Source organism: Oncorhynchus tshawytscha, linkage group LG13 (genome assembly GCF_018296145.1).
Source record: "Oncorhynchus tshawytscha isolate Ot180627B linkage group LG13, Otsh_v2.0, whole genome shotgun sequence".
In the NCBI taxonomy this organism is placed as follows: Eukaryota; Metazoa; Chordata; class Actinopteri; order Salmoniformes; family Salmonidae; genus Oncorhynchus; species Oncorhynchus tshawytscha.
In genome coordinates, this window is record NC_056441.1 from 35,829,639 (window position 1) to 35,855,219 (window position 25,581).

The 25,581-nt window shown below is 45.2% G+C and overlaps 1 protein-coding gene across 2 annotated transcripts in view; it reads left to right on the plus strand.

Moving 5' to 3' along the window:
- LOC112264812 (glutamate receptor ionotropic, kainate 5-like) overlaps nt 1-19,941 on the plus strand; it is an 89,851-nt gene extending 69,910 nt beyond the window's left edge. For both annotated transcript variants that reach the window (XM_042295607.1, XM_042295608.1), the window contains exons 9-21: nt 1,277-1,438; nt 2,889-3,041; nt 4,961-5,065; nt 5,264-5,371; nt 6,334-6,537; nt 8,547-8,660; nt 9,494-9,603; nt 9,900-10,073; nt 12,103-12,268; nt 12,706-12,931; nt 14,359-14,487; nt 16,824-16,990; nt 17,976-19,941. In XM_042295607.1, the coding sequence (XP_042151541.1) occupies nt 1,277-1,438; nt 2,889-3,041; nt 4,961-5,065; nt 5,264-5,371; nt 6,334-6,537; nt 8,547-8,660; nt 9,494-9,603; nt 9,900-10,073; nt 12,103-12,268; nt 12,706-12,931; nt 14,359-14,487; nt 16,824-16,990; nt 17,976-18,629 (2,472 nt within the window). In that variant the 3' untranslated portion in view covers nt 18,630-19,941. The remainder of the gene's footprint in view (nt 1-1,276; nt 1,439-2,888; nt 3,042-4,960; nt 5,066-5,263; nt 5,372-6,333; nt 6,538-8,546; nt 8,661-9,493; nt 9,604-9,899; nt 10,074-12,102; nt 12,269-12,705; nt 12,932-14,358; nt 14,488-16,823; nt 16,991-17,975) is intronic.
- The last annotated feature ends 5,640 nt before the right edge of the window (nt 19,942-25,581 follow it).

Sequence of the window (25,581 nt, forward strand, 5' to 3'; positions counted from 1 at the left end):
TTTCTATTGGACAAATTCAGGCATTTTTATCCCCGTTTCGTTTGTTTCCGTTTAAGAAACGTTTTACAACAGAATCGGCAGAAGGAATACACATCCCTGATCACGCATCAACACAGTTCACTTTCATAGCAGCCACGTTGCGTTCTTTCTCACCTCTATGCACTCTCCTCCTCTCACCTTTTCCCTTTGTTGTGGACTTCAATGAACAACATATCAGCTGTATGTGACCAGGCGAAAAAACCTTTCCAAACCATGTCATAACCGCTACACACAGCCTACATCATTGTCCCCATATTTGCCAAAGTAACATCCTAGTCAATATAGCTAATAGAACTAATGTGTTAGTAAACCCGCTACAATCATGCAGTAACGCTACATTGTACAGTCAGTAAGCAGTTAGGCAATATATTAATAAAACCAAAAGCTTACCTTGACTTGGAAAAGTTTCAGTGTTGTGTGGGATAGTCATAGACAACTAACTAACATAGCATCCCTCTGTTTGAGCCGGGTGTTTGAGTAATTAAATTTGCTAGCTAAGTAAGTGAAAGTGAAAAAATGACAATCTCTCTCACTTGCTTCTCCTTCATTTTTGAAGAAATTAATTTGTTCAAAACTGTTCAACTATTGTCTTTCTCTCTTTTTGAGTAAACTGCTCACCACATTTTATGCACTGCAGTGCTAGATAGCTGTAGCTTATGCTTTCAGTACTAGATTCATTCTCTGATCCTTTGATTGGGTGTCAGTTCATGCTGCAAGAGCTCTGATAGGTTGGAGGACATCCTCCGGAAGTTGTCATAATTATGGAAGGGGGTAGGAACCAAGAGCCTCAGTTTTGTATGGAAGTCAATGTACCCAGAGGAGGATGAAAGCTAGCTGTCCTCCAGCTACACCATGGTGCTACCCTACAGAGTGCTGTTGAGTATCCTTTAGACCTTCATTGCAAAACAGTGTGTTTTAATCAATTATTTGGTGACGTGAATATATTTAGTGTAGTTTTATCTAAAAAAACATAACTTTTTCAATGTAATACCATTTTTGTTTTTGTGAAATTCACTGAGGAGGATGGTCCTCCCCTTCGTCCTCTGAGGAGTCTCCACTGCTCACTGTTGAACAATCATTTATTTGACATGACTGGGGAGGGGGAAAAACATGAACATTTTCCCCTACCTGTATGGTTTAGCTAGCTCTCCCAAGCCCCTCCCACCTTCTTGTGCCAATCAGGACTTTCTCCTGCTGCGATTAAACTAACTCCCAAGCCCCCTAATTTGTCAATCAGGACTTTCCCCTGCTGCGATTGGACGACGTGGTGGATGACCAATCCAACATCGTAGGTTTCTCCATGCTCAACAGCAGCCATCCCTTCTACCTGGAGTTCATCAGGAGTCTCAACCTGTCCTGGAGGGAGGGCTGTGACCTCAGCCCCTACCCTGGCCCGTCGGTGAGAACCGGAATCCTTGTATGTGGTTGTACTCATACACTATTACTGTGACTAACACTCATACTCATACTCACTCTCTTTCATAAACTGTAACTCATATCTTCTTCAAACACTCATATATTGTGTAGTCTTACTGTCACTCGTATACTAATTATTTACCAGCACTCATATACTTGTTACTCATATCGTTTTCTCATACACTGTCACATACTGTTACTGCTGTCACTCATATACTGCTACAGTAATTTACTCATATACGGTCAGCTAAGTATGTTTGTGTTCTCCCTACTGCTAAGTTATCCACGTGCTGTTACCTGTATACTCTCGACTATGATAACTTATACTGATATAGTATTATATATGTTATACTATAACAGTGTAATGACATCCAGTTCTACATTCTCACTCATACACTTACTCGTACGTGCAATGCCACACATTTATGCATACATTTCTAAGTCATACACAGCGGAGGGGACTGGTGGGACGAGCTATAGGAGGACGGGCTCTTTGTAATGGCTGGAATGGAACGGTATCAAACCCATCAAACATATTGAAACCACATGTTTGACTCCGTTCCATGAATTCTAATCCAGCCATTACAATGAGCCCATTCTCCTATAGCTCCTCCCAGCAGCCCCCTCTGATTGACAGACTTTATCACTATTCCTTTTTACACGGTCAAACTGCCAGTTGAAGTACACATATTGTCATGCTGTCACTCACAGTCTGCGTGATTCTCACTCTGCCAGGTTGACTGATGCCTGACCAGATGTCATTAATTTTTAAAGGGATACCTCGGCATTATGGCAATGAGGCTCTTTATCTAGTCAGGTGAACTCATGGATACCATTTTTATGTCTCTGCGTGCAGTTTGAAAGAAGTTGCTAACCTACACCTATCGCAACTGCTAACTAGCGTTAGCACAATGACTGGAAGTCTAAGGATATCCTATTAGTATCTGCTAGCATGCTAGCAGATACCCATAGACTTTCAGTCATTGCGCTAATACTTGTTAGCATTGGCTCGCAAAACTACCTCTAACTTCCTTCATACTAGACACAGAGACATAAAAATGATATACACGAGTTAATCTGACTCTGAGGAAGTAGATAAAAGGCCTCGTATCCAAAATCCTGAAGTATCCCTTTAAGGTTTGATTGAATCACACAGCTTTGGCACAGACCACAGTGCCACCTTGTTGACTGAGTAGCGTTACATCTATCCCAACGTTTCTCACTCTTGTTGTCTTTCTTTCTCGAGCTTCATGCCTGCCTCTCTCATCTTTCTCTCCATCTCTCGCTTTCCTTCCCTCCCTCCCTACATCTTTCTTACTCTCTCTCACATTTGTATCAACTATTCTCTTACTCACTGCTTCCCTCCCTCCCCCCTATCCCCTTCGCCCCTTCCCTCTCTCTCTGTCTCTCTCTCTCTCTCTCTCTCCCCACAGCTGTCGTCGGCTCTTATGTTTGATGCGGTGCATGTGGTGGTGGGGGCGGTGCGTGAGCTCAACCGGAGTCAGGAGATTGGAGTGAAGCCGCTCAGCTGCACCACTCCTCAGATCTGGCAACACGGCACCAGCCTGATGAACTACCTGCGCATGGTACCCACACATGCTCTCTCTTTACCCAACGCTGTCCCAATGCTGTCCCAACGCTGTCCCAATGCTGTCCCAACACTGTCCCAATGCTGTCCCAACTATCCCGTTTTGTATTAGCCAACTGATTCGTAATGTTGTTGACTACAGAAACCGTTAGTTCACCTGTGTGTCCCAACTAGCCAGTTGTGCCACCTGCATATAAGCCAACTGATTGCTGTCTTGCCTAGGAAACCATGTAACATTGTTTAACCTTTTCCTGCAGTGGGCTAAATCAGGATAGAGTGTCTCTTGATAGTCTTAAGTACACACATGGTTATGGGCTTGAAAAAAAGAAGGCACCTGTACCATGTCAGATATAGAATTGAAATGTATTACATTTTGAGTTTGCTTCCTAATATTACACATTATATACATCACAGAAGACTGAAATATAACAAAACTGTTTGATGTAGAAACACCAGATCTTCTGCTGTTTTTTAAAATTATGTTGATTAATTATGAAATCATAAAAATGATTAATAACATTCCACCCATGAGGTCATTTGACTGCAGGAAAGAGCTACGACAGATTGTGTCCCAATAGGTCCAGCGCTTAGTTGAAGTATGCAACATGGCATGGTACATTCACCTGTTACTGAACACTCTCCCAACTAGCCTGGCTAGCTATTTATGCGTTTTCCACCTTAGCCAACTCGTTCTCCTGCCAAGGCGGCAATGTAATGTTGTTGAGTACAGAACAGTCAGGTACCAATAGATTCCATGCTTAGCTAAGACATGGCCGCCTTTGATCCTGAACTACAGAAGTAACAAGGGTTGTGGGACAAATCCATGTAAATTCAGTACATTTGCGGAATGAATGGCATTTCAGCTCATGAAATAAATGTGATTGAATTGTTCAATTCATGAAGTGAATCCTGAATTATTGAGTAATTGACTGAAATGGATTGGAATTTACCCCAACCATACCAGTAGGCTAACTAGTGAATAGCACAGCTCCACTTCGCAGTACATTAGAGCTTGAAGCACTGTCCTATAACCTTCCTGTCGCCTTTGGGAGTTTCGGTCGTTGCCATGTATACCACTGCTCTTGTTTTGTGGGCGTTGTTGCTGTTAGGGTGGTTGGTGTGTGTTGTGGTCTTGATGGTATTCTTCCTATCGTCATTGTTGCGCTCTGCTGGGCAGCGTATTTTCTCTATTTTCTCTCCATCCTCACCTCTCCCCTTCCTTCCTTCCTTCCTTTCTTCCTTCCTTCCTTCCTTCCTTCCTTCCTTCCTTCCTTCCTTCCTTCCTTCCTTCCTTCCTTCCTTCCTTCCTTCCTTCCTTCCTTCCTTCCTTCCTTCCTTCCTTCCTTCCTTCCTTCCTTCCTTCCTTCCTTCTTCCTATCCTATCGGAGTCTACCACTTCTTATCTTCCCCATCTGTTTCTCCCCTCATCTCTCTCCATCTCAGACAATGTTTTCTCACTCTCCGCATCATTCCATCATTCCTACACTCTCTTTGGCAGTGGTTCCACTCTTCTCCCCCTTTCTCCCCCATCCTTCCCCCGCTTTGTTGTTCCTCGTTTGGGCATCTCTTGTTCTTCCTCTCTTTTAGGGTGTAATTCATCCTGAATCTCTCTTCACACCCTCCGTCTTGCCTGCCTTTTGTTTTAGCCATACATCTCTCTGTCTTTCTCGCCACTGTCAAGTCTAGCTATTGTCTGTCTGTTTGTCTGTGCTGAATCTTTCCCTCTCCCTTTCTCTCTGTTCCTCTGTCCCTCTTCTCTTTCGGTTCCACATAATTCTTCTCTCTATTTGCCGCTCTCTCTTTCTCTGGCTACTTGAAATAATAAATGTCTGTTTTTCTCTCTATCTTGCTTCCCCTCCTCTCTCTCTCTCTCTCTCTCTCTCTCTCTCTCTCTCTCTCTCTCTCTGTCTCTCTCAGGTGGAGTATGATGGGTTGACCGGCAGGGTGGAGTTCAACAGCAAAGGCCAGAGGACAAACTACACCCTGAGAATCCTGGAGAAGCACCGTGGGGGTCATAAAGAGGTCAAGGGATCATGGGTTCAAATGTCACTGGGTCATGGTGGGGTCGGGGGGGAATGGCTCAATTTAGGAGTTGATTTGACAAGCACAATACATTTTGACTAAAACATACACATTGATCATGGGTTCAACCTTATTCTCTATCTCTTCCTCTTCATCCCCCTCTCCTCTCTTTCTTTCCTTCGTCGTCCCTGTGTATAGATCGGGATCTGGTACTCTAACAACACGTTGGCGATGAACTCGACATCTCTGGACATCAACATGTCGGAGACGTTGGCTAACAAGACGCTCATCGTCACCACCATATTGGTAAAGACATATTGGTTTCGCACATTTGCATTGGTAGATGTGAAACTGTTGGTTTTCTGTTGGCCATTTTGGGTCAAACAACATTTCTCAAGTGTTCAAGATTTATTTGAGGGCGGCAGGTAGCCTAGTGGTTAGAGCGTTGGGCCAGTAACTGAAAGGTTGCTGCATCGAATCCCCGAGCTGACATGGTAAAAATCTGTCATTCTGACCCTGAACAAGGCAGTTAACCCACTGTTCCCCGGTAGGCCGTCATTGTAAATAAGAATTTGTTCTTAACTGACTTGCCGAGTTAAATAAAGGTAAGAAAAATATATATATTTTAAATTACATGAAATTGGCCAAGAACAAAAAGGAGCCAGTTAGGGGTACACTAATAATTTAATTGTACAGTAACTTGTAATATCAGTTCCATACACCTCATCAAGTCAGTGCTAAGTACTGTAGATGTTAATGTCATTCATGGCTAATAAGTCACATATAGCCCCTTAATGACAAATCATTTCACCAGTGACCTCTATGCAAGAAATTACAATATATGTAAATGTGGGTATGTGCTCGCATTACAAGTAAAGAGTCAGCTCCTTCAGGACACTGTTCCTTCTTTGAATAATGATGAAGAAATATTCAGCAGCTGTTGGTAGGATGTTTACTTCAAAGATATATATTACATGTAGATTTCCATTTCAGTCACTGAGCACACAATCTTATCCAGAGCGACGTAGTTAGTGCAATCATCTTAGAGGTAGCTTTGAGAGACAACCACATACCACAGTCATAGTAAACAAATGCATCCCTTAATAAGTGTCTGTTAGCAAAGTCAGTGCTACATATAATAACAAAAGACAAGCGGGGGGTGTATTCTTTTTTAATTAAAAATTAAAAATCAACACGTTTCGGGAAAATGCCTTCGCCTTCTTTGAATTATAGCTCTTGAAGGACCTTTTGATGTCCTTCTATTGCAGGAGAACCCATATGTGATGCATAAGTCCAACTACCAGGAGCTGCGGGGAAACGACCGGTACCAGGGCTTCTGTGTGGACATGCTAAGAGAGCTGTCGGACTTGTTGAAGTTCTCCTTCAGGATCAAGCTGGTGGATGACGGGCTGTACGGAGCGCCTGAACCGAATGGATCCTGGACAGGCATGGTGGGAGAGCTCATCAATAGGGTAAGCGCACACACACACACACACACACACACACGCAGGCACACCGTCTAGACGACTGGCTGTAAAAGTGGGTCAATGAGGTGGGTCGTCAATCAGTCAAAGGCAGCATGTGATCGCCACGATAACTCATGAGAAGGCTGTCTAAAATCCTTGGTCGTAGAGAGCTATAGGGACGGGCAGGCTTTGCCCCTGCTCTGCGCTACAATACGTGATGCAATTCGTCTAAAATTGTGATGATTAGTTGATTCATCGAATCGGGTGTTAGTGCTGGGATTGAGCAAAAACCCGCTGAGTTCTCTAGGACCATGGTTGGTGACAACGGATGGAAAGGGTGTGAAGTCATGCATCTCAATCAAAGTCAAAGATATGCTTATTGAAACAGTCAGATCATTGCGAGGGCATGTGACGAGATGTGTCTGTCAGGGGCTGGTATGTCAACTGAAGCTGACACTCGACATTTATCAAACATAACCCAAAGAGTGTGTATCAAGGTGGCTTTCACTGGCACCCACCTGCAGTTCAGAGGAGGGGTTGAGCAGGAACCTTTGTGACGCAGATCAAAATGTACCAGAATCCGCAAGGCACTTAATGCTCCTTCGACTGCTATTGCCATAGTAACAACACGGTGTCTAGCACTACGGTTGCTGCTACATTTGTGACTGATAACGATAGGTTCGCCACAACGCCATAGACTCACCCGTTACTTCTACCGCCACTGCTGTTGCCACAACTAAAAAGGACAATTGCAATTACCGATGCTATCTGTGTGATTGCTGGACCTATCTCGACTCCCGATAGCATCTAATAATGCCGTTACTGAAAATGGTAATGATAATGATGATGGCATCCATAATGACCTTACTTTCCCCCAGTGTGAGTGGAGCTGGTGGGGTAGTGGAGCCGTGCGTGACCTATCCGGCGCGTTAAGAGCTGAATCAAATGTCTCTCTGTCGCTAATTATACAGTGGTGCAGCCTGTGATGCCCTAGCCTAGGTTGGCACGCACACACCCTGATGAACGCACGTGTACACACACATGTGTATACACTTAGAAAAAAAGTGTTCCAAAAGGGTTCTTCGGATGTCCCCATAGGAGAACCCTTTTTGGTTCCAGGTAAAAACCCTTTTTGGTTCTAGGTAGAATCATTTTGGGTTCCATGTAGAATCCTCTGTGGAAAGGGTTTTTACATGTAACCAACAATGGTTCTTCAAAGGGGTTCTCCTATGGAACCTTTTGGGTTCTAGATAGCACTTTTCTTTCTAAGAGTGTACACACTCTAAGTGCACACACACATGCGCTCATGTGGAGTGAACACGCTCTTGGTGGCACACACGGAGAGACACACACTAATGGATATGCAGAGTGAGCCCTCACACACAAAGTTATGTAAATTCCATGAAAATATACACTCACTAGATTTTTTAAATATGCATACTTATGCAGTACACACACACACACACACAAACTAGCATTGCCTAAACAGTTCATTGAATAACACACTAACCCACCCCCTTCTCTCCCTCTCTGATACGGCATGATGAAAGTGGGTGAAACTCGTTAACGAGTCTGTCCTCGTTAATCAATTAAGCTGTAGTTAAGGAACTGAGAGGTGTCTGGGGTCTTGTTTTTGTTTGAGCAGCCATGCACTCTATGATGACTATGCCCTCTATGGTGTTTCCCGCCCCTCTCCTTCCTCTAGACCTCCCTCTTGAAGACTCTTCCCCTCCTGCTTTCCTACATGTCAAGACTGCTTTCAAGTCCTCCTCGATAACATCCTTTTAAAAAAATGTATATATCTCTCTCCATCTCTATGCTCTCTCTTCGACTCCCCTCTGTCTTATATCTCTCTCCCTCAATATTTTTCTCTCGCTCTGTTGTCTTTTCTCTCTTTCTCTCCCTTCTCTCTCTCCCTTCCCTCTCTCTCCTTATCTATTTCTCTCTCACACATTTCTTTCTCTGTCTCTCTCTGTCCCTCTACCCCCCCCCCTCGCCATCCCTCTCTCCTACAGAAAGCAGACTTGGCGGTAGCTGGGTTCACCATCACCTCAGAGAGGGAGAAGGTCATAGATTTCTCCAAACCCTTCATGTCCCTGGGCATCAGCATCCTGTACAGAGTCCATTTGGTAAGATGACCACGGAGACCAGTCCATTTAGTTATGATTTACCACTAATGGTTCTGCACTGTCATTGAGTACAGATTATGTGTGCTGTACTACGTTGGTGCTTTTCCACTGTGAGAGTTGTCACGGCTCTTGCCATGTCCTTAGTGTCATTCCTAGCTATGAAAAAGCCATGGAAAGCAATGGAAAGCCTCCAGCTGGACCAGGGGTGCAGTGGAATATACACTGTTTTATACATTGTTGTTACTACCTCGGCTAACACTTTATTTGTGTGCCTATAAACTGTTTATAGACCGTGATAAAATGGTTTGTTAAGCATTAGCAAAATGTCTATCAGACGTGGATGTATTTAGTCCCATAGGCGAGTACATTGCATGTATCAATCATTTCTTATGAGGATACGTAATCATATACAAGTCATGAATAAGGATGTATTCAAACTATGATCATGATGAGTATTTTAACGTCTGCTGATAAAGTGTCACCCCCAACCGGATTCATCCAAAAAGCAATTATCACATATGGACAACAAACAAAACAAACCACATTACTCTGTAGCCTAATACATTCCATTATCAATGTAATTACTCAAGCTGTCGTGGGTCGTATTCATTAGGTACCAAATTGAAGAAAATGGACTGAAACAACTTGTTTCCATTTTTCTGCTGCAAAACCTTTTGCTCTGTTGAGTCCTAATGAATACGACCTTGTACTCACATTGCCCAGTCTGTGATGCAATCAATGCCAATACTCTGCCCCATTGTGTTTGAAATCTGAACTGCACCGTCCGCTATCGATCTCCGTTAACACTAATTTTGTCCTCGTCCTCCAATCAGGGACGGAAGCCAGGTTATTTCTCCTTCCTGGACCCGTTCTCTCCGGCCGTGTGGCTCTTCATGCTGCTGGCCTACCTGGCTGTCAGCTGTGTGCTCTTCCTAGCCGCCAGGTAGCTAACTACGCCACCTAGTGGGCTGGGGGACACCTCAACCTGCATATACACTGGTTAGAGTAGCCTGGTGGTCCTATATCTGTTGGCTATGCAGCACAAACAGATCTGGGACCAGAGATTATACAAGTCTTCTTTCCCTCATCTACTTATCTAATAGAGAGAAGCGAAATGCAATTTTTGGGGACTTGTTTTCACTCAATAAGACACGATGCTAGTATGTGTGAATCATGTGTTGAGGACACAAATCATATGTCGAAGCTCATAGTCCACCTCTCTCACTGTCCACCTCCCAGGTTGAGTCCGTATGAGTGGTACAACTCCCACCCGTGTCCTATGGGGCGAAAGGACATGCTGGAGAACCAGTACACCCTGGGTAACAGCCTGTGGTTCCCCGTGGGAGGCTTCATGCAGCAGGGCTCTGAGATTATGCCCCGCGCCCTGTCCACGCGCTGCGTCTCCGGGGTCTGGTGAGTGTGGGAGGGGGGTTTTTGGGACGTGTGTGTGTGTCTATCTACAGTATCAATCTCTATATTTCTTCCTCCGCTCTTCCTCCACTTTACTCTTCTCTCAAAGCTACTGTTCATCAGATCAAGCAGATGGCAGTCATATACTGATGGGAATTATATTATGCCGCAGTATTACACCCAACCTCACCCACTTCTCACTCTAGTTTGTTAGCTCTGTTAACTCTGAATTGTCTTGATACTGCAATGCACTGCTCAGAATAAAACTGGGTTCAACCTAAAGGGTAAAGTAGTGCAATAAGTTACTTTTTTTGAAAACTATGTAGATGCTCAGACGATCAACAAACGTTTCATTATATCAGTGCAACAGCGTTTTGTGAATGGGAAGAGTTCAACAATTTGTCATTTTGACCTTGACCTGACAAGGATTCAGAAAAAGAGCAGAACTTTGAGGTGTAATAAAATGGGATAGTCTCCTGGACACAAATGAAGCCTATTTCTGGACTAGGGTTCTGGTAACTTACCCACATTTCCCAGGTTTTCCTGAAATCCTGGGTGGAAGATTCCAAGAATCAGGAAGGAATAACTACTGAAAAAGCAGGAAATGGAACCAGGATTTTTTGAAAAAATGGCATTTTGGGAAAGGTACCATAATTCTGCCACCATATTCTGGACAACAACTAAGATCCTATTGTAAGGGTTGTCGTCGGTGGAAGAAGGATCGGACCAAAGCGCAGCGTGGTAAGTCTTCACGATGATATTTAATTGAAACGAACTGAACACTGAGGTGGGCGTCTGTCCACGGTGGCAGCTCTGGCGCGGGACGTGGACCCCACTTCACCACAGTTTTTGTCCGCCTCCTCAACCGCCCCCGTGGCCTCTTACGAGCGGCGACCCTCGCCGCCGACCTCCGACTGGGGACCCTAGCCATGGGTCCCGAATGGACGGGAGACTCCGGCAGCGTCGGACAGGCGGGAGACTCCGGCGGCACCGGATAGGCGGGAGACTCCGGCAGCGCCGGACAGGCGGGAGACTCTGGCGGCTCCTGGCTGGCTGACGGCTCTGGCGGCTCCTAGCTGGATGGCGGCTCTGGCGGCTCCTGGCTGGATGGCGGCTCTGGCGGCTCCTGGCTGGCTGGCGGCTCTGGCGGCTCCTGGCTGGCTGGCGGCTCTGGCGGCTCCTGGCTGGCGGACGGCTCTGGCGGCTCAAGACAGACGGGAGACTTTGGCGGCTCAGGACAGACGGAAGACTCTGGCGGCTCAGGAAACGGGAGACTCTGGCGGTGCTGGGCAGGAGAAAGGCTCTAGCAGCGCTGGACAGGCGGGAGCACCTGTCGGGGGAAGACGGAGAGACAGCCTGGTGCGGGGGGCTGCCACCGGAGGGCTGGTGTTTGGAGGTGGCACCGGATAGACCGGACCGTGCAGGCGCACTGGAGCTCTTGAGCACCGAGCCTGCCCAACCTTACCTGGTTGAATGCTACCTGTAGCCAGGCCAGTGCTCCCTCATATCGCTGGCTCCTCTCTCCGGCTGCCTCTGCTCTCCAAGCTGCCTCCATCTGTTCCCATGGGAGGCGATCCCTTCCAGCTTGGTCTTTTTGTGGTGGGTGTTTCTGTAAGGGTTGTGGTCGGGGGAAGAAGGATCGGACCAAAGCGCAGCGTGGTAAGTGTTCATGATGACATTTAATTGAAACGAACTGAACACTGAAATACAAAACAATAAACGATATGAACAAAACGAAAACCGAAACAGTACCGTGTGGCCCAAACACTCACACAGAAACAAACACCCACAAACCAAAAGTGAAACCCAGGCTACCTCTGAGTGAGAACCATACTAGGCCGATCACAAAAACCAACAGACTGCCCACCCCAACTCACGCCCTGACCATACTAAAACAAAGAATAAAATAACAGAACTATGGTCAGAACGTGACACCTATAGGTATCTTTTTTTAGTCCAGGACTAGGCTAGGTTTAACTTTGCCATAGTGTAACTCGTGGTAATATGCCTGTCCCCTGTCTCTCCATCCCAGGTGGGCGTTCACTCTTATCATCATCTCCTCCTACACGGCCAACCTGGCAGCCTTCCTCACTGTTCAGAGGATGGAGGTGCCCATCGAGTCTCCTGACGACCTGGCTGACCAGACAAACATCCAGTATGGTACCATCCAAGGAGGCTCCACCATGACCTTCTTCATGGTAAGGATTGTATGCTGTGTGTGTGGGGTGGGGGTGGGGGTGCAGGACATGTAAACAGGTCATACATGTATGTTTAGAATTGCAGGAAATCTGCTTTAAATATGAAAAAGGCTCATTGCAATATGTGTAGAATTGCAGGAAATTTGCTTTAAAACAGCTACCTTTTCTCTCAGCTTCATGGAAAAATGTGTAAAATAGCATGAGATTAGCTATAAAACTGTTAAAAAAAAATGTGGTTGGGGCCTTGCTCAGACGGGGGGGGTCCATTCTAAGCTGCGCTATGCCACTGGTGCAGGGGTGTGTGTGTGTGTGCGTGTGTGTGCGTGTGTGTGTGAGAGAGAGGGGATGGGGGTTCATGTGTATGTGTTGGGGGTATCACAAAAAGTTCAAAACCCTTCTTGTCTTGCCATGACAACCTTCAACACACCCATCAACAGAACTCGCGCTACCAGACGTACCAGCGCATGTGGAACTACATGCACTCCAAGCAGCCCAGTGTGTTTGTGAAGAGCACGGAGGAGGGCATCGCCCGCGTGGTCAACTCCAAATACGCCTTCCTGCTGGAGAGCACCATGAACAAGTACCACCGCCGCCTCAACTGTAACCTCACCCAAATAGGTGGTCTTCTCGACACCAAGGGCTATGGCATCGGCATGCCCCTGGGTGAGTGGAGAGGGAGTGTTGGTCTGGGGGGTAGGGGAGAAGGAGTGAGGACTGCCATCAAAATGCCCCTGAGTGAGTGTTGGAGAGGGTGGAGGAGAGAGAATGAGGGAAGGAGAGAAGGATGGGTTAGGAGGCATGCTGGACACCAAGAGTCACGGTTTCACACCCTAACCACCAAGAGCTCTATTCTTATTTGGTGTCATTTCCCTGGAACTTATCATGTTATTACACTTCTCTCATTTTATTTTGATGATAAACCTAAACGTAAACTTGCATGTTCTTGCTGGAGGCCCACTTTAACATCAAACCCACCTGGTTTAGATGGATTCCTGGCTATGTATTACAGCCTCGGGACATTCTTCCCCAAAGAATTCCCAGAATTTCAATACATCAAAGTAGGCCTCAGACATACAGTATCACATTTCCCTCAAGGACTGACCAGGGATACGGTTCCTCTTTCTTTCATCATCATGCCTTTACATTGCCTTCCCGCTCAAAGGTCAGAAATAACTCACATCTCATCACCCAACATTTTCTTTTAAGAAGCCTGTCGCCATGGCTACAGTTGCTTCTTCCTCAGCAACTTTGATGTTACACAAGTAGGTGGTCCTCAGCGACAGATTCATTACGGACAGGCTTGGATCCTTGTTTTTTTGGGGGAAGTATGTATTTCCACGACTCCAGCTATGTGGGAGTTCTTTCGCCTTCCCTATTAGCCGGGGGTGGAATTGGTATGGAACGCTTGGGAACAGAGGTCCCACAGTGAAAATCTCAGGGGGAACATTTTGACATTTAACATTTTGTTAGTGGAGATCCATCTGTGGAGTTCACAGATGGTTCCATCCCAGCTATCTAGCCTATTACTGAATATTAACAGTATGTCTGGCTGGCCTACCTTACAACCTCTGACTTACATGTACAGTATAATTGGTGTTTGTTGTATTTGCACAACAGCATGGATGCCAACCTCTAAGGTTACAGTTGGCTCACATGTAGTGCAGAGTCCCAATTATAAATTTCTCTCTCTCTCCCTCCCTCCATCTCGCTCACTCACCCCCTCCCTCATTTTCTTTCTCCATCACCACGTTCTCTACCTCTTTTTAAAGCCCTCTCTATTCCCAATCCTCTCTTGCTTCCTCCATCTTGATTCGATTCAATTCAATTAACTTTATTGGCACGATTTGTCACTATCTTTAATCGCCAAGCAATGACACAGGAAGTTAAATCAATAATGAGGACATGGTGATACACAATTAGCAACAGTAATGTTGTTCTCTCTCTCTCTTTCACTCCTTCTCTCCCTCCTTGTCCATCTGTCCGTCTGTCTCTCTCTCTCTCCCTCTCTCCTTTCCTCCCTCTCTCTGTAACCCTCTCTCTCTTTTTCTCCCCCACCCTCTATCTCTCTCCCTCCTCCCCCTCTTCCTCAGGCTCACCGTTTAAAGAGGAGATCACTCTGGGGGTGTTACAGCTGGCAGAGAACAACAGGCTGGAGATCCTGAAGAGGAGGTGGTGGGAAGGGGGGCAGTGCCCCAAGGAGGAGGACCACCGAGCCAAGGGTGGGTACAGCACCACCTGTGCCAGTAGTTTTTATTTGATTTAACCTTTACCTAAACCAGGAAGTCCCATTGAGGTCAGAAGACTTCTTTCGCAATGGAGACCTGGCAAAGTACCAGCACTAATGTTCAGGGGCCCCCCATATCAAGCGTTTCAAAGTGGGCCTGCTCATCTGGGATCACTTTTTCCTTTTTGATCTTAATCAATAAGATTAGATGGACAGGGTGGAGCTGATCCTAGATCAGCCCTCCTATTCCCGAGAGGCTTGAAAATGAATGGAACACTTGTGGGGAAATGAAATAGGACCCTAACCCTCACACACCCTCACAGCCCAGTATATCGTATACCTTAAGTTAGGCTAGTAAATACACAACTTTTCCATCCAGGAGTGGCTCCCTGTCAGGCCCTGTTCTTGGTAACGACTGCCCAGCAACCGCTGAGATAATGTTAATTTGTTCCAAACCAGCTCCTATGCAGTCACATTAGAATTGCACACGACTACTGTACACAATACCATTTGTACACAATACAATTGCTGACATTTCCTCAAGTAGTAGCAAGCACTTGTTCCTCAGATACTCATAAAGTCCATGTATTTTTGGTGTCGCAGAATCGTGGTATACAAGTGAATTGATACGTGTAGTCCATTCTATTCCCATCACAATGACTCACAGCTGGAAATGACATTTGTGTTAGATGTGTGTGTTTGTGGTGTGTGAATGTGTGTTGGGTTTATTATGCCTCATCCTTAAAGATGGATTCCGCAGTAGGAGGAAACTGAGTCACTGTCCGCCCCACCACCGCTGTTATTGTTTTGTTGACGAAGCATAGGTGACGAGCCTCTCAGGGGGAGGGGGAGAAAAGCAGTACATATTCTGCTGTTCTATAGCGCATGCAATGATGCCTGAGGAGAAAAACAGTGTTGGTTTAAGGACAAAACAAATTTGGAAGATTTATTTGATTAGTGTCATGATTGCTGCATTTTACCAGGGGGATATAAATGTCTACATGGTGTGTGTGTTTGTGTGCCAAAAGCACATTTGGTTTTTGTATTTGCCCCTTTTCTGAAGTGTTTCTTATTTTTCATCTCTGCAGTTTCCTTTTGGGACATCTGCTAACCCTTCTCCCATTCCAAATGCTTAGATAGCTACAAGCAACAGACTGAACGATATAGACCCAGACGTAGCACGCTAGATGTTGTTTGTGGTTTGCATATTTGGCAGCCCCTGCAGTAAGACACATGTGCGACCCAAATGGCATTCTATCCCTATATAGTGCACTACTTTTTAACCAGACACACTCGTTACAGTTGAGTCATCCATGGGATAAATAAGTGCCCTGAGGTTAAAGCAGGGAGACTTGAGCCTTTGTTTTGATACACTCAACATAACAAGGGTACTTGCTCAGAGCATTCTTATGAGACATTTTGAGGATAAAAAAAACCAACAAAAAAAAACCATGTAAAACCTTCGTGTTGAATATTCTGTCTTCGAAATAGAACAGGAAGAGCTGAAAGGGATTTGTGTGGTTGATTGACTTATTAAGTCAATGAATGCAGGCTTGTTGAATCGTACACACCCACAACAAATCAAATTTGTCACATGCGCCGTATACAACAGGTGTAGACCCTACCGAGAAATGCTTACTTACAAGCCCTTTAACCAACAATGCAGTTCAAGAAATAGAGTTCAGAAAATATTTACTAAATAAACTGAAGTTAAAAAATGTAATAAAAAAGTAACACAATAAAATAACAATAAGGAGGCTATATGCAGAGGGTACCGGTGGTACTGGTTAGTCGAGGTAATTTGTACATGTAGGCTAGGGGTAAAGTGACTATGTACAGATAATAACAGCGAGTAGCAGCAGTGTAAAAACAAAGTGGGGTGGGGGTCAATGTAAATAGTCCCGGTGGCCATTTGATTCATTGTTCAGCAGTCTCATGGCTTGGGGGTAGAAGCTGTTAAGGAGACTTTTGGACCTAGACTTGACGCTCTGGTACCGCTTGCCGTGCGGTAGCAGAGAGAACGGTCCAGGCCTTGGGTGACTGAAGTCTTTGGCAACACACACACTCCCTGTAGGAACATTAGGCCGCTTAAGGTTCACAGAGCTTTTCGCCCCCCTAAGGCTTTGTATCGAGAGCATGAAAATGACCTTATGATCCTGTGGAGGCTATTTCATCGTGTCCTGGGCTTTTTCTGTGCCCTATGTGTGTGCCGGGGTAATCACAAATATCTGTGTGCGTGTCGTGCATGTTTATGTTCTTACACACAGCCCTACCATTCCCTCTCTGTCCGTGTGTTCGAACTGTGTACATAATTCCTCTGTTCCTCCACAGGTCTGGGCATGGAGAACATCGGGGGCATCTTCGTGGTGTTGATCTGCGGCCTCATCATCGCTGTGTTCGTGGCCGTCATGGAGTTTGTGTGGTCCACCCGCCGCTCGGCAGAGACAGACGAGGTACGCCCTCACTCCTGCCCCGGCCAAAACCACAGACGCACTCCAGTAGGTTACTATGGCAACACAACTCCAGCCCGCCCGCCCGCTCGCTCTCTCTCCCTCTCTCTCTCGTGTGGTGTGTAGTGCAGTGAGTGTTGTGCTTCGGCGGCGTCGTGTTGATGTGTAAATGGCTGCAAAGCAAACAGAGGGTGATGGTCGACGTCTGCGTTTTCCTTTCCTTGTCCTTTGTCCATTTCTCTCTCTCTCTCTCTCTCTCTCTCTCTCTCTCTCTCTCTCTCTCTCTCTCTCTCTCCCTCGTCTCTCTAGCAGTCTCTGTCTTGAGGTATGTCAAAGCAAACAGAGGGTGATGATCTGCGTTTTCCTTTCCTTGTCCTTTGTTTCTCTCTCTCTCTCTCTCTCTCTCTCTCTCTCTCTCTCTCTCTCTCTGTCTCTCTCTCTCTCTCTCTCTCTCTCTCTCTCTCTCTCTCTCTCTCTCTCTCTCTCTCTCTCTCTCTCTCTCTCTCTCTGTCTCTCTCAGTCTCTCTCCCTCTCTCTCTCTCTCTCTCTCTCTCTCTCTCTCTCTCTCTCTCTCTCTCTCCTCTGTCTCTGTCTCTATGTTTTGTGTTGGTCATTGTTATTCCTCCCGCTAGTCCATTGTGTTGTTTATTTCATTGCCGTCTGGGTAAAAAGCTGTTTGTGACTTTCATTTGCCCCTACTTTATCTCTCCTTGCTGCTTTCTTTGTATTTGTGATTCCTGTCTCCGTTGTCGCTCCGTCTTTAGCTTCGTTCTGAATGTGAGATCCTTTTGAATGTGTGTCAGTGTCACTGGAGGTAGCTACTTATTTGTCATATTTCCATTGCCCAGAGGTCACACCGTATTTGAACAGTGCAACAAGTTTAGTAAACCTCGGAAGATTTTCCTCTGTCCTTCTCCCACACATTCACACGATCATCCCCTTCTCTCTTTATCTCCCTATCCTGCCTCTCCCTCTCTCTGTTGTTCTCTCTCCCTCTCTCTCTCGCTCCATCTTCCTCTTCTCTCTCGCCTAGGTGTCAGTGTGTCAGGAGATGCTGACTGAGTTCCGCAACGCCATCTCCTGTAAGAAGAGCTCACGCTCTCGGCGGCGGCGTCCCTTGGCCAGCCCTGGCGGCGTCTTGCGCCACCCCACCCGCCTCCAGCTGGGTGTCCCGAGACCCATCCGCCTAGTCCGCGAGATGCGCCTCAGCAACGGCAAGCTGTACAGCAGCTCGGGCCACCTGACTGGCGGAGGGGGAGCAGCAGGGGGGGGGTGTGGGGCCGTAGGGGGGGGGCCCTCAGACATGGGTCCGGGGCCACAGCGCCTCCTGGAGGACCCGCTGGGTGCCAACACCACGACACCCCCTCCCCCGCCCGAGGCTGCCACGGCGCCACCCTCCCGGAGCTGTGCCCATGTGCGGATCTGCCAGGAGTGTCGGCGCATCCAGAGCCTGAGGTCAGCATCATCCTTCTCACGCATCCCGCCCCACCTCGGCCCACACTCTTCCATGTCCCTGCCCCGTCTCACTCCACCCCCGCCACCCTCATCCACCAACACCGACAGCGAGGGGGGCGGCTGCGGCACAGCGAGCCCCAAGCGACCCAAGCCTAAGCCCACGCCCCCTCCGCGGCCCTTACCCCCGGCGAAGGCGCCCACCACAGACCTGCTGCTGGGGAAACAAGACTGAGGAGGGACGGAGGGATCGGACATGTGACAAGGGTCGAGAGGGTTAAAAGTCAAATGTCAGGGTTCAACAGAGAAACGTGTAGGAACGAGGAGCGGAAGGGGCTGTGAGCTTGTAGTGCATTGACACGGCAGGATCAAACCACTCTGACCTGTTTGAGGGGGTTATTCTCCAGGGCAGAATTTGCGGAGACACCAACCTAGTCAAGGCCGTCCTCCTAAACCAGGAGTCCTGCTAAGCAATGGATCAGGCTGTCTAATGAGTGGGAAATGACTTTTGACCACATATGACCGTTAGCTGCCCTTACGGTGCAGTGAGAGACCATGTGGTGACCGTTCAACAGTAAGCATAAGTGTGTTCAAGCTGCCTGGTTTGGCTTTTGACCTTCTCTCTCTCTTTCACTTGGATCTGATGGGAGGACTTGACCTATCCAACAAGCGCTGGAGAGATTCAGGGGACCATAGAGACTTCAAACACACAGAAACTCTTGCGTTTAAAGAAGTCGGTTCTCGCCAAGAAGATGCATATTTTTTTCCCCAGAGCAGCTGGAAGAGCTTGAACTTTGGAATTTGTGTTTTCGATTTGCTTTCTGTCAGAGTCTAACTCGCCTAATTTATTTTCTATCTTTCTTTCTTTCTTTCTTTCGAATATCTTTTTATTGTCGTCATTGGTTTCTTGGTCACTGTTTAGTTATTGACTTATGTTTTTGGTCTGTCATTAAAGATCCTTACGAAAGCCAATGTGGAGATCATGACCATTCGTGCGTAAATGAGGTCTCTTTCCCACCAGTCACAAGCCCGGGAACAAAGTTCAAAGGTCAATAGTCTAAAGAGGCCTTCTCTAAAACACATTCTGACAGTACACCCAGATCACAGGACTCAATATTACAGTCCATGTTTGCTTGTCAGAGTAGCAGAGAGTGGCCTTGCCTTCCACTGATCAACAAGCCAGTTTTGCCACAGAGTTTTAAACACAGAGTTAGTGTATCATAGCCCCATCAAATGACAACGCAACAGAGCTACAGAGCACAGTTAAACAACACGGTACGTTGCGAATCCTTCAAACAGGTCAGAATTTAATAAACTGGATATAAATAGCAAGAGAAAAGGAGAATACCAAACTCAGCACAAGGAATGACAAATGAGACAAAACGATGATTACATACGTACAAAGCAGGAGAAACGTAATGCACAGTCCTGTCTGGCCAATGGTAATAGGAAACCTGTGTCAATGTGTGTTCTGTGATTCATATGGGGGTCGTGTGTGTCGTGTGTGTGTGTGTGTGTGTGTGTGTGTGTGTGTGTGTGTGTGTGTGTGTGTGTGTGTGTGTGTGTGTGTGTGTGTGTGTGTGTGTGTGTGTGTGTGTGTGTGTGTGTGTGTGTGTGTGTGTGTGTGTGCATACAGAGGAAAGAATGGTGTCGAAGTGTATTTTGTCATATTTAATGCTCTTTCTTTCTCTCTCATTTTCCCTCAGATTTCTATACCAGTGCTAAATGGATTATTAAGGAAATGACGACAAATGTATATTATTACGATTATATTGTTATTATTACTACTGTTGAAGTGTGGGGTACTGTAAGAAGGGCGTAGTCGTCTGATGTTAAATATATAGACACACAAAGGTATTTGGAATAAAATTAAAAACAGTATACAAACGTCTGAATCTGTTGTCGTTGCATATGTCCGTGCCGGTGTGTGCATGGACATAAACCTGATTTAATATCTAGAAGTTGCACTTTCCTGCTGTATCTAGTTGTGTTATCGGTGGTCTGTCACACAGGATGTTGTACACTGCACTGACAGACTCATACAAGTCATGAGATGCCTCAACAATACATTCTGTCTCAGTAGAAGGAGCTACAGTGCACTAGAGTACAGAATAAGAGTCATTCAGTCGGTAAAAGCGACAAGTAGCATGCTTTTTTCATGCTTTTTTCATGCTTTCTTTTAGTTCATTTTGAGGTCACGTTATGACTTTTCATGTCAGCTGTTGGTAAGATTACTGAATACATTATGACTGTTGCATTAAATAGGGGAGCTAAGAAAACAACGTTTCTTGATGTAGTCGGGGGATTGTATCTGTCTTGCCACTGCAGATAGTTGAGGCCAATATCCACGCCATCCACACTTGTAAAACCAATCTCTCTCAGGATACTGCAATGGAGAGGGCATACTGCCAACTGGCCCTTTGTTTGTGGTACTGGGAAAGAACATCATGTTCAATACCACCCTCAACCCCTCAGATGTGGTCGACTTTATCACTGTAGCATGGAATTTCAATGGTGGCAGTGGACTTGTACCTGTTGTCACTTCTGTGCCCAGAGGACAGACAGTTGAGGCTACGCAGGAAGTGTCATTGAATTCATCTGCCTGCATCCCAACGTGGACCTTTCATGACGAAAGATAGCAGGATTATTCCCTACTTTCAGGCTTGTTTGTATATATATATATATATATATATATATATATTTATTTATTTATTTTTTAAATATTAAAAAAAAAAAAAATTTAACGATTACAAACTGCAATATCTGGTATTTTTTTTGCATATGTCTGTGTTTTTGTGGGCAAACATATTTTCATTTGGGACTGAGAGATTTTATAGATTTTCACAGTTCAACATCCCCTGGCCATCACTAGTCTAACACAGGATCAGTAGCGAACAGTGGAGTACAGCCACTCCACAGTGCTACTCTGTGCCACAGGGTGTCAGGCCTATAGCCAAGGCATTGAGGCAAACAGGAAAATATTTTTCATGTAAAGGAGTTCTTAATTCACCCGACTCCTTAAGTCACAGGTTATGAGATACAATTAAAGTCGGAAGTTTACATACACTTAGGTTGGAGTCATTAAAACGTGATTTTTCAACCACTCCACAAATTTCTTATTAACAAACTATAGTTTTGTCATGTCGATTAGGACATCTACTTCATGCATGACACAAATTATTTGCTTGACATCATGGGAAAATAAAAAGAAATAAACCAAGACCTCAGAAAAAAAATTGTAGACCTCCACAAGTCTGGTTCATCCTTCGGGAGCAAATCCAAACACCTGAAGGTACCACAAACAATAGTATGCAAGTATAAACACCAAGGGGCCACACAGCCGTCATACCGTTCAGAAAGAAGACGAGCTCTGTCTCCTAGAGATGAACGTACTTTGGTGCGAAAAGGGCAAATCAATCCCAGAACAACAGCAAAGGACCTTGTGAAGATGTTGGAGGAAATAGTATCTTATATCCACAGTAAAATGAGTCCTATATTGACATAACCTGACAGGCCGCTCAGCAAGGAAGAAGCCACTGCTCCAAAACCGCCATAAAAAAAGCCAGACTACGGTTTGCAACTGCACATGGGGACAAAGATCTTACTTTTTGGAGAAATGTCTTCTGGTCTGATGAAACAAAAATAGAACTGTTTGGTCATAATGACCATCATTATGTTTGGAGGAAAATGGGGGAGGGTTGCAAGCCGAAGAACACCATCCCAACCGTGAAGCATGGGGGTGGCAGCATCATGTTGTGGGGGTGCATTGCTGCAGGAGGGACTGGTGCACTTCACAAAATAGATCTCAAGACATCAGTTAAAGTTAAAGCTTGGTCACAAATGGGTCTCCCAAATCGACAATTACCCCAAGCATACTTCCAAAGTTGTGACAACAAAGTCAAGGTTCTGGAGTGGCCATCACAAACCCTGAGCTCAATCCTATAGAAAACTTGTGGGCAGACCTGAAAAAGTGTGTGCGAGCAAGGAAGCCTACAAACCTGACTCAGTTACACCATCTCTGTCAGGAGGAATGGGCCAAAATTCACCCAACTTATTGTGGGAATCTTTTGGAAGGCTACCCGAAACGTTTGACCCAAGTTAAACAATTTAAAGGCAATGCTACCAAATACTAATTGAGTGTATGTCAACTTCTAACCCACAGGGAATGTGATGAAAGAAATAAAAACTGAAATAAATCATTCTCTCTACTATTATTCTTACATTTCACATTCTTAAAATAAAGTGGTGATCCTAACTGACCTAAGAAAGGGAATTTTTACTCGGATTAAATGTCAGGAATTGTGAAAAACTGAGTTTAAATGTATTTGGCTAAGGTGTATGTAAACTTCCGACTTCAACTGTATTTCCCCAACAGTGAGGTACTGGTACTAGTGTCAACATAAAAGTGACTTCAAATGTAGGGTACCAGTCAAAAGTTTGAACAGAGAGAGGGTTTCAACATGGCTACTTAAAGACATGTTCCGAGGCCTCTCCACTAAAGGTTGATGCTTTTATGTTTTAACCTTTTATCTATCAATATTAGAACACACTTTGCACACCTACTGACTCTAGCAACATTCGGGTGGCATGTATTTGATAGGTCTGGAACTGGGAAAACAAGAAGATGCAAAGAAGACCAGTAACAAGATGGCGGATGCTAACGCTATGGAGATGCTAGCCACCATCCGCACAGAAATGGCTACACTACGCTCTGATTTCATGACCAAACTTCGCTCCTCTGTGTCAAGTCTAGGAGCTGAAATTATGACAGAAGTCCAGTCAACTATGGCGACACGACAAACAACTATCGCGACCCAAACCCAAAAAATAAAGGATATTGTAACGTTGTTGACCGACATAGATAAGCGGCTTACCGAATTGGAGACCAAAAACAATGAGTTTACCTCAGAGAACTTAAAGTTAAAGGTCTAGATGAACAGGAAAACTGTTCCCGGAGACAGAACATACGTGTGGTCGGGAACTGCAGAAGGGACGGAAGGGCGCAATGCTACCGAGTTCATGGCCTCTTTCCTGCAAGACGTCTTCGGGGAGATACGTTTGACAGGCCCCCAGTCATCGACAGGGCGCATCGCACTCTAGCGGCAAAACCACAGCCAGGTCGACCTCCCAGAGCAATGCTGAACTGCCTACATTACTTCCAGACCAAAGAGAAAATCATTCGGACATCCCGCAAAATAGAACAACTGAACTACAGTTGGCAAGCCATGATATCTTCCCAGATTAGTCGGCAGACCTGGCAAGACTCAGAGCTGAATACAAAGATGTGAAAGCCCGCCTTCACAAGGCAGGAGTCAGATTTGGCCTGATACACCAGGCTAAAATGAGGATTACTTTCCAGGGGGCTGGCCACACATTTGATGACCCCCAGTCTGCGATCACTTTCTACCGGGACAATATCCACTCTACAGCGGCACAGAACCCAGATCCGAGAAGGTTGTTAGCTATGTTATTAGGGTGCACACATGGTCAGTGTATGGACATGAACGTGAGTAACTTTTCTTTACCCTAGCTGGGCAGGTAATGCACCGCATACAAGATGGCTGACTAACTTTACCTCTCGACGGAACCGTCTACCATGCCATGGTATTCAAAGTAATCATTAATAAGCGTTATGGTGTAATGTAACTAAGCTTTTCATGTAGAGAACTGAGGTTGAACTTTTTTTTATTTTTATGAATAAGCCAAAGCCCAATGACGTTCCTGTTAATTTGCTCATTTAGTTGGGTCTCAAGGTAGGCGAAGGGGCGTTATTACTAGGCTATATTAATTTAATTTAGGCCCACAATTTGCATTTTTTATGTTTTATTATATAGGCTAGGCTACATGTGACTGTATGGTGTGTCTGTTCGGGCACATGCATATGAGTGCTATAGCGTTAATGCTTAGGACAATTTGAAAAATTAGGTTATTCATTTTTCATCCACATGCCCATAGATCTATGTTAATTCCCCTTTATTCAACATAGGACATAGTGAAACTTTTTTTTCTCTTTTTTCTTAAAAACCCTGGGCTTCCTGTTAGTAAAGTGACAGAAAACAGGGTAGGTCGTGTGTTTGAGATCTGTCGTATAATTTGGGGACTGGGCAGTGGGGTTCTTCTAAACTTTATTAGTATGTTTTTTTTTAGTTTCGGGTTGCACAAACATCTTAGTAATTGTTTTTGTTTTTTGTGTGATGCACTACTGGGTTAAGTTATTCTTTACTACTGTTGTAACATAAACAGTTCATTTACAGCAGTCTCCTGTAATGTTTTGGGCATGTGGTCAAGAGGAAGAAAATTCTAACATTCTTTTTTTTTTAAAGGAAAGGGTTTCAATTGCCATTTATCTTCAACAGAACATGCTAAACTGAAGAGGGATTGGGTGGGCCAGGTGTACTTTCCTTCTTTTAGTTCAAACAAAAGAGGCCCAAAAAAATGTGCATTTATATTTGAGCACCAAGATACAGACCCTGAAGGAGGATTTATTTTGATTACAGGTAATATACTTGGGCAACATTTTACTATACTAAATGTAATTGGCCCAAACACAGACTCCACCAAATGTATGCCTGACATTATTTCATTATTTAATCATCACTGCAAGGGACTTGGGTTTATTTCAGGAGAATGTAATTGTACTTTGGGTAAATTGGATAAATCATCAACTTGTCCAGTCTCGAATCATAGAGCCTCAAATGCTCTCAGAAGAGATTGTGATTCATCTGGTTTAGTAGACGCATGGAGAGAGTTACATCCTAATGTCAAGTATGTATGTATGTATGTATGTATGTATGTATGTATGTATGTATGTATGTATGTATGTATGTATGTATGTATGTATGTATGTATGTATGTATGTATGTATGTATGTATGTATGTATGTATGTATGTATGTATGTATGTATGTATGTATGTATGTATGTATGTATGTATGTATGTATGTGTAGTGTAGTGTAGTGTAGCAGGTTCAAGGGTGTGGGGTTTCCACGTCACCAAGTTCAATAACCAAACACGCACAAGGAGCACAACTAGAATGCAAATGGGGAGTTCATTAGGGAGTTTTGCACACTGGGGAAAAGGGGGGAATTCACCAACCATTTCACAGTCCACAATCCGTTCTCCTTGTCTGTTCCGTTCTCCAGGGGTAATCCTAAAACTCGGGTCTTCAGCCAATCCAGTTCGGTACA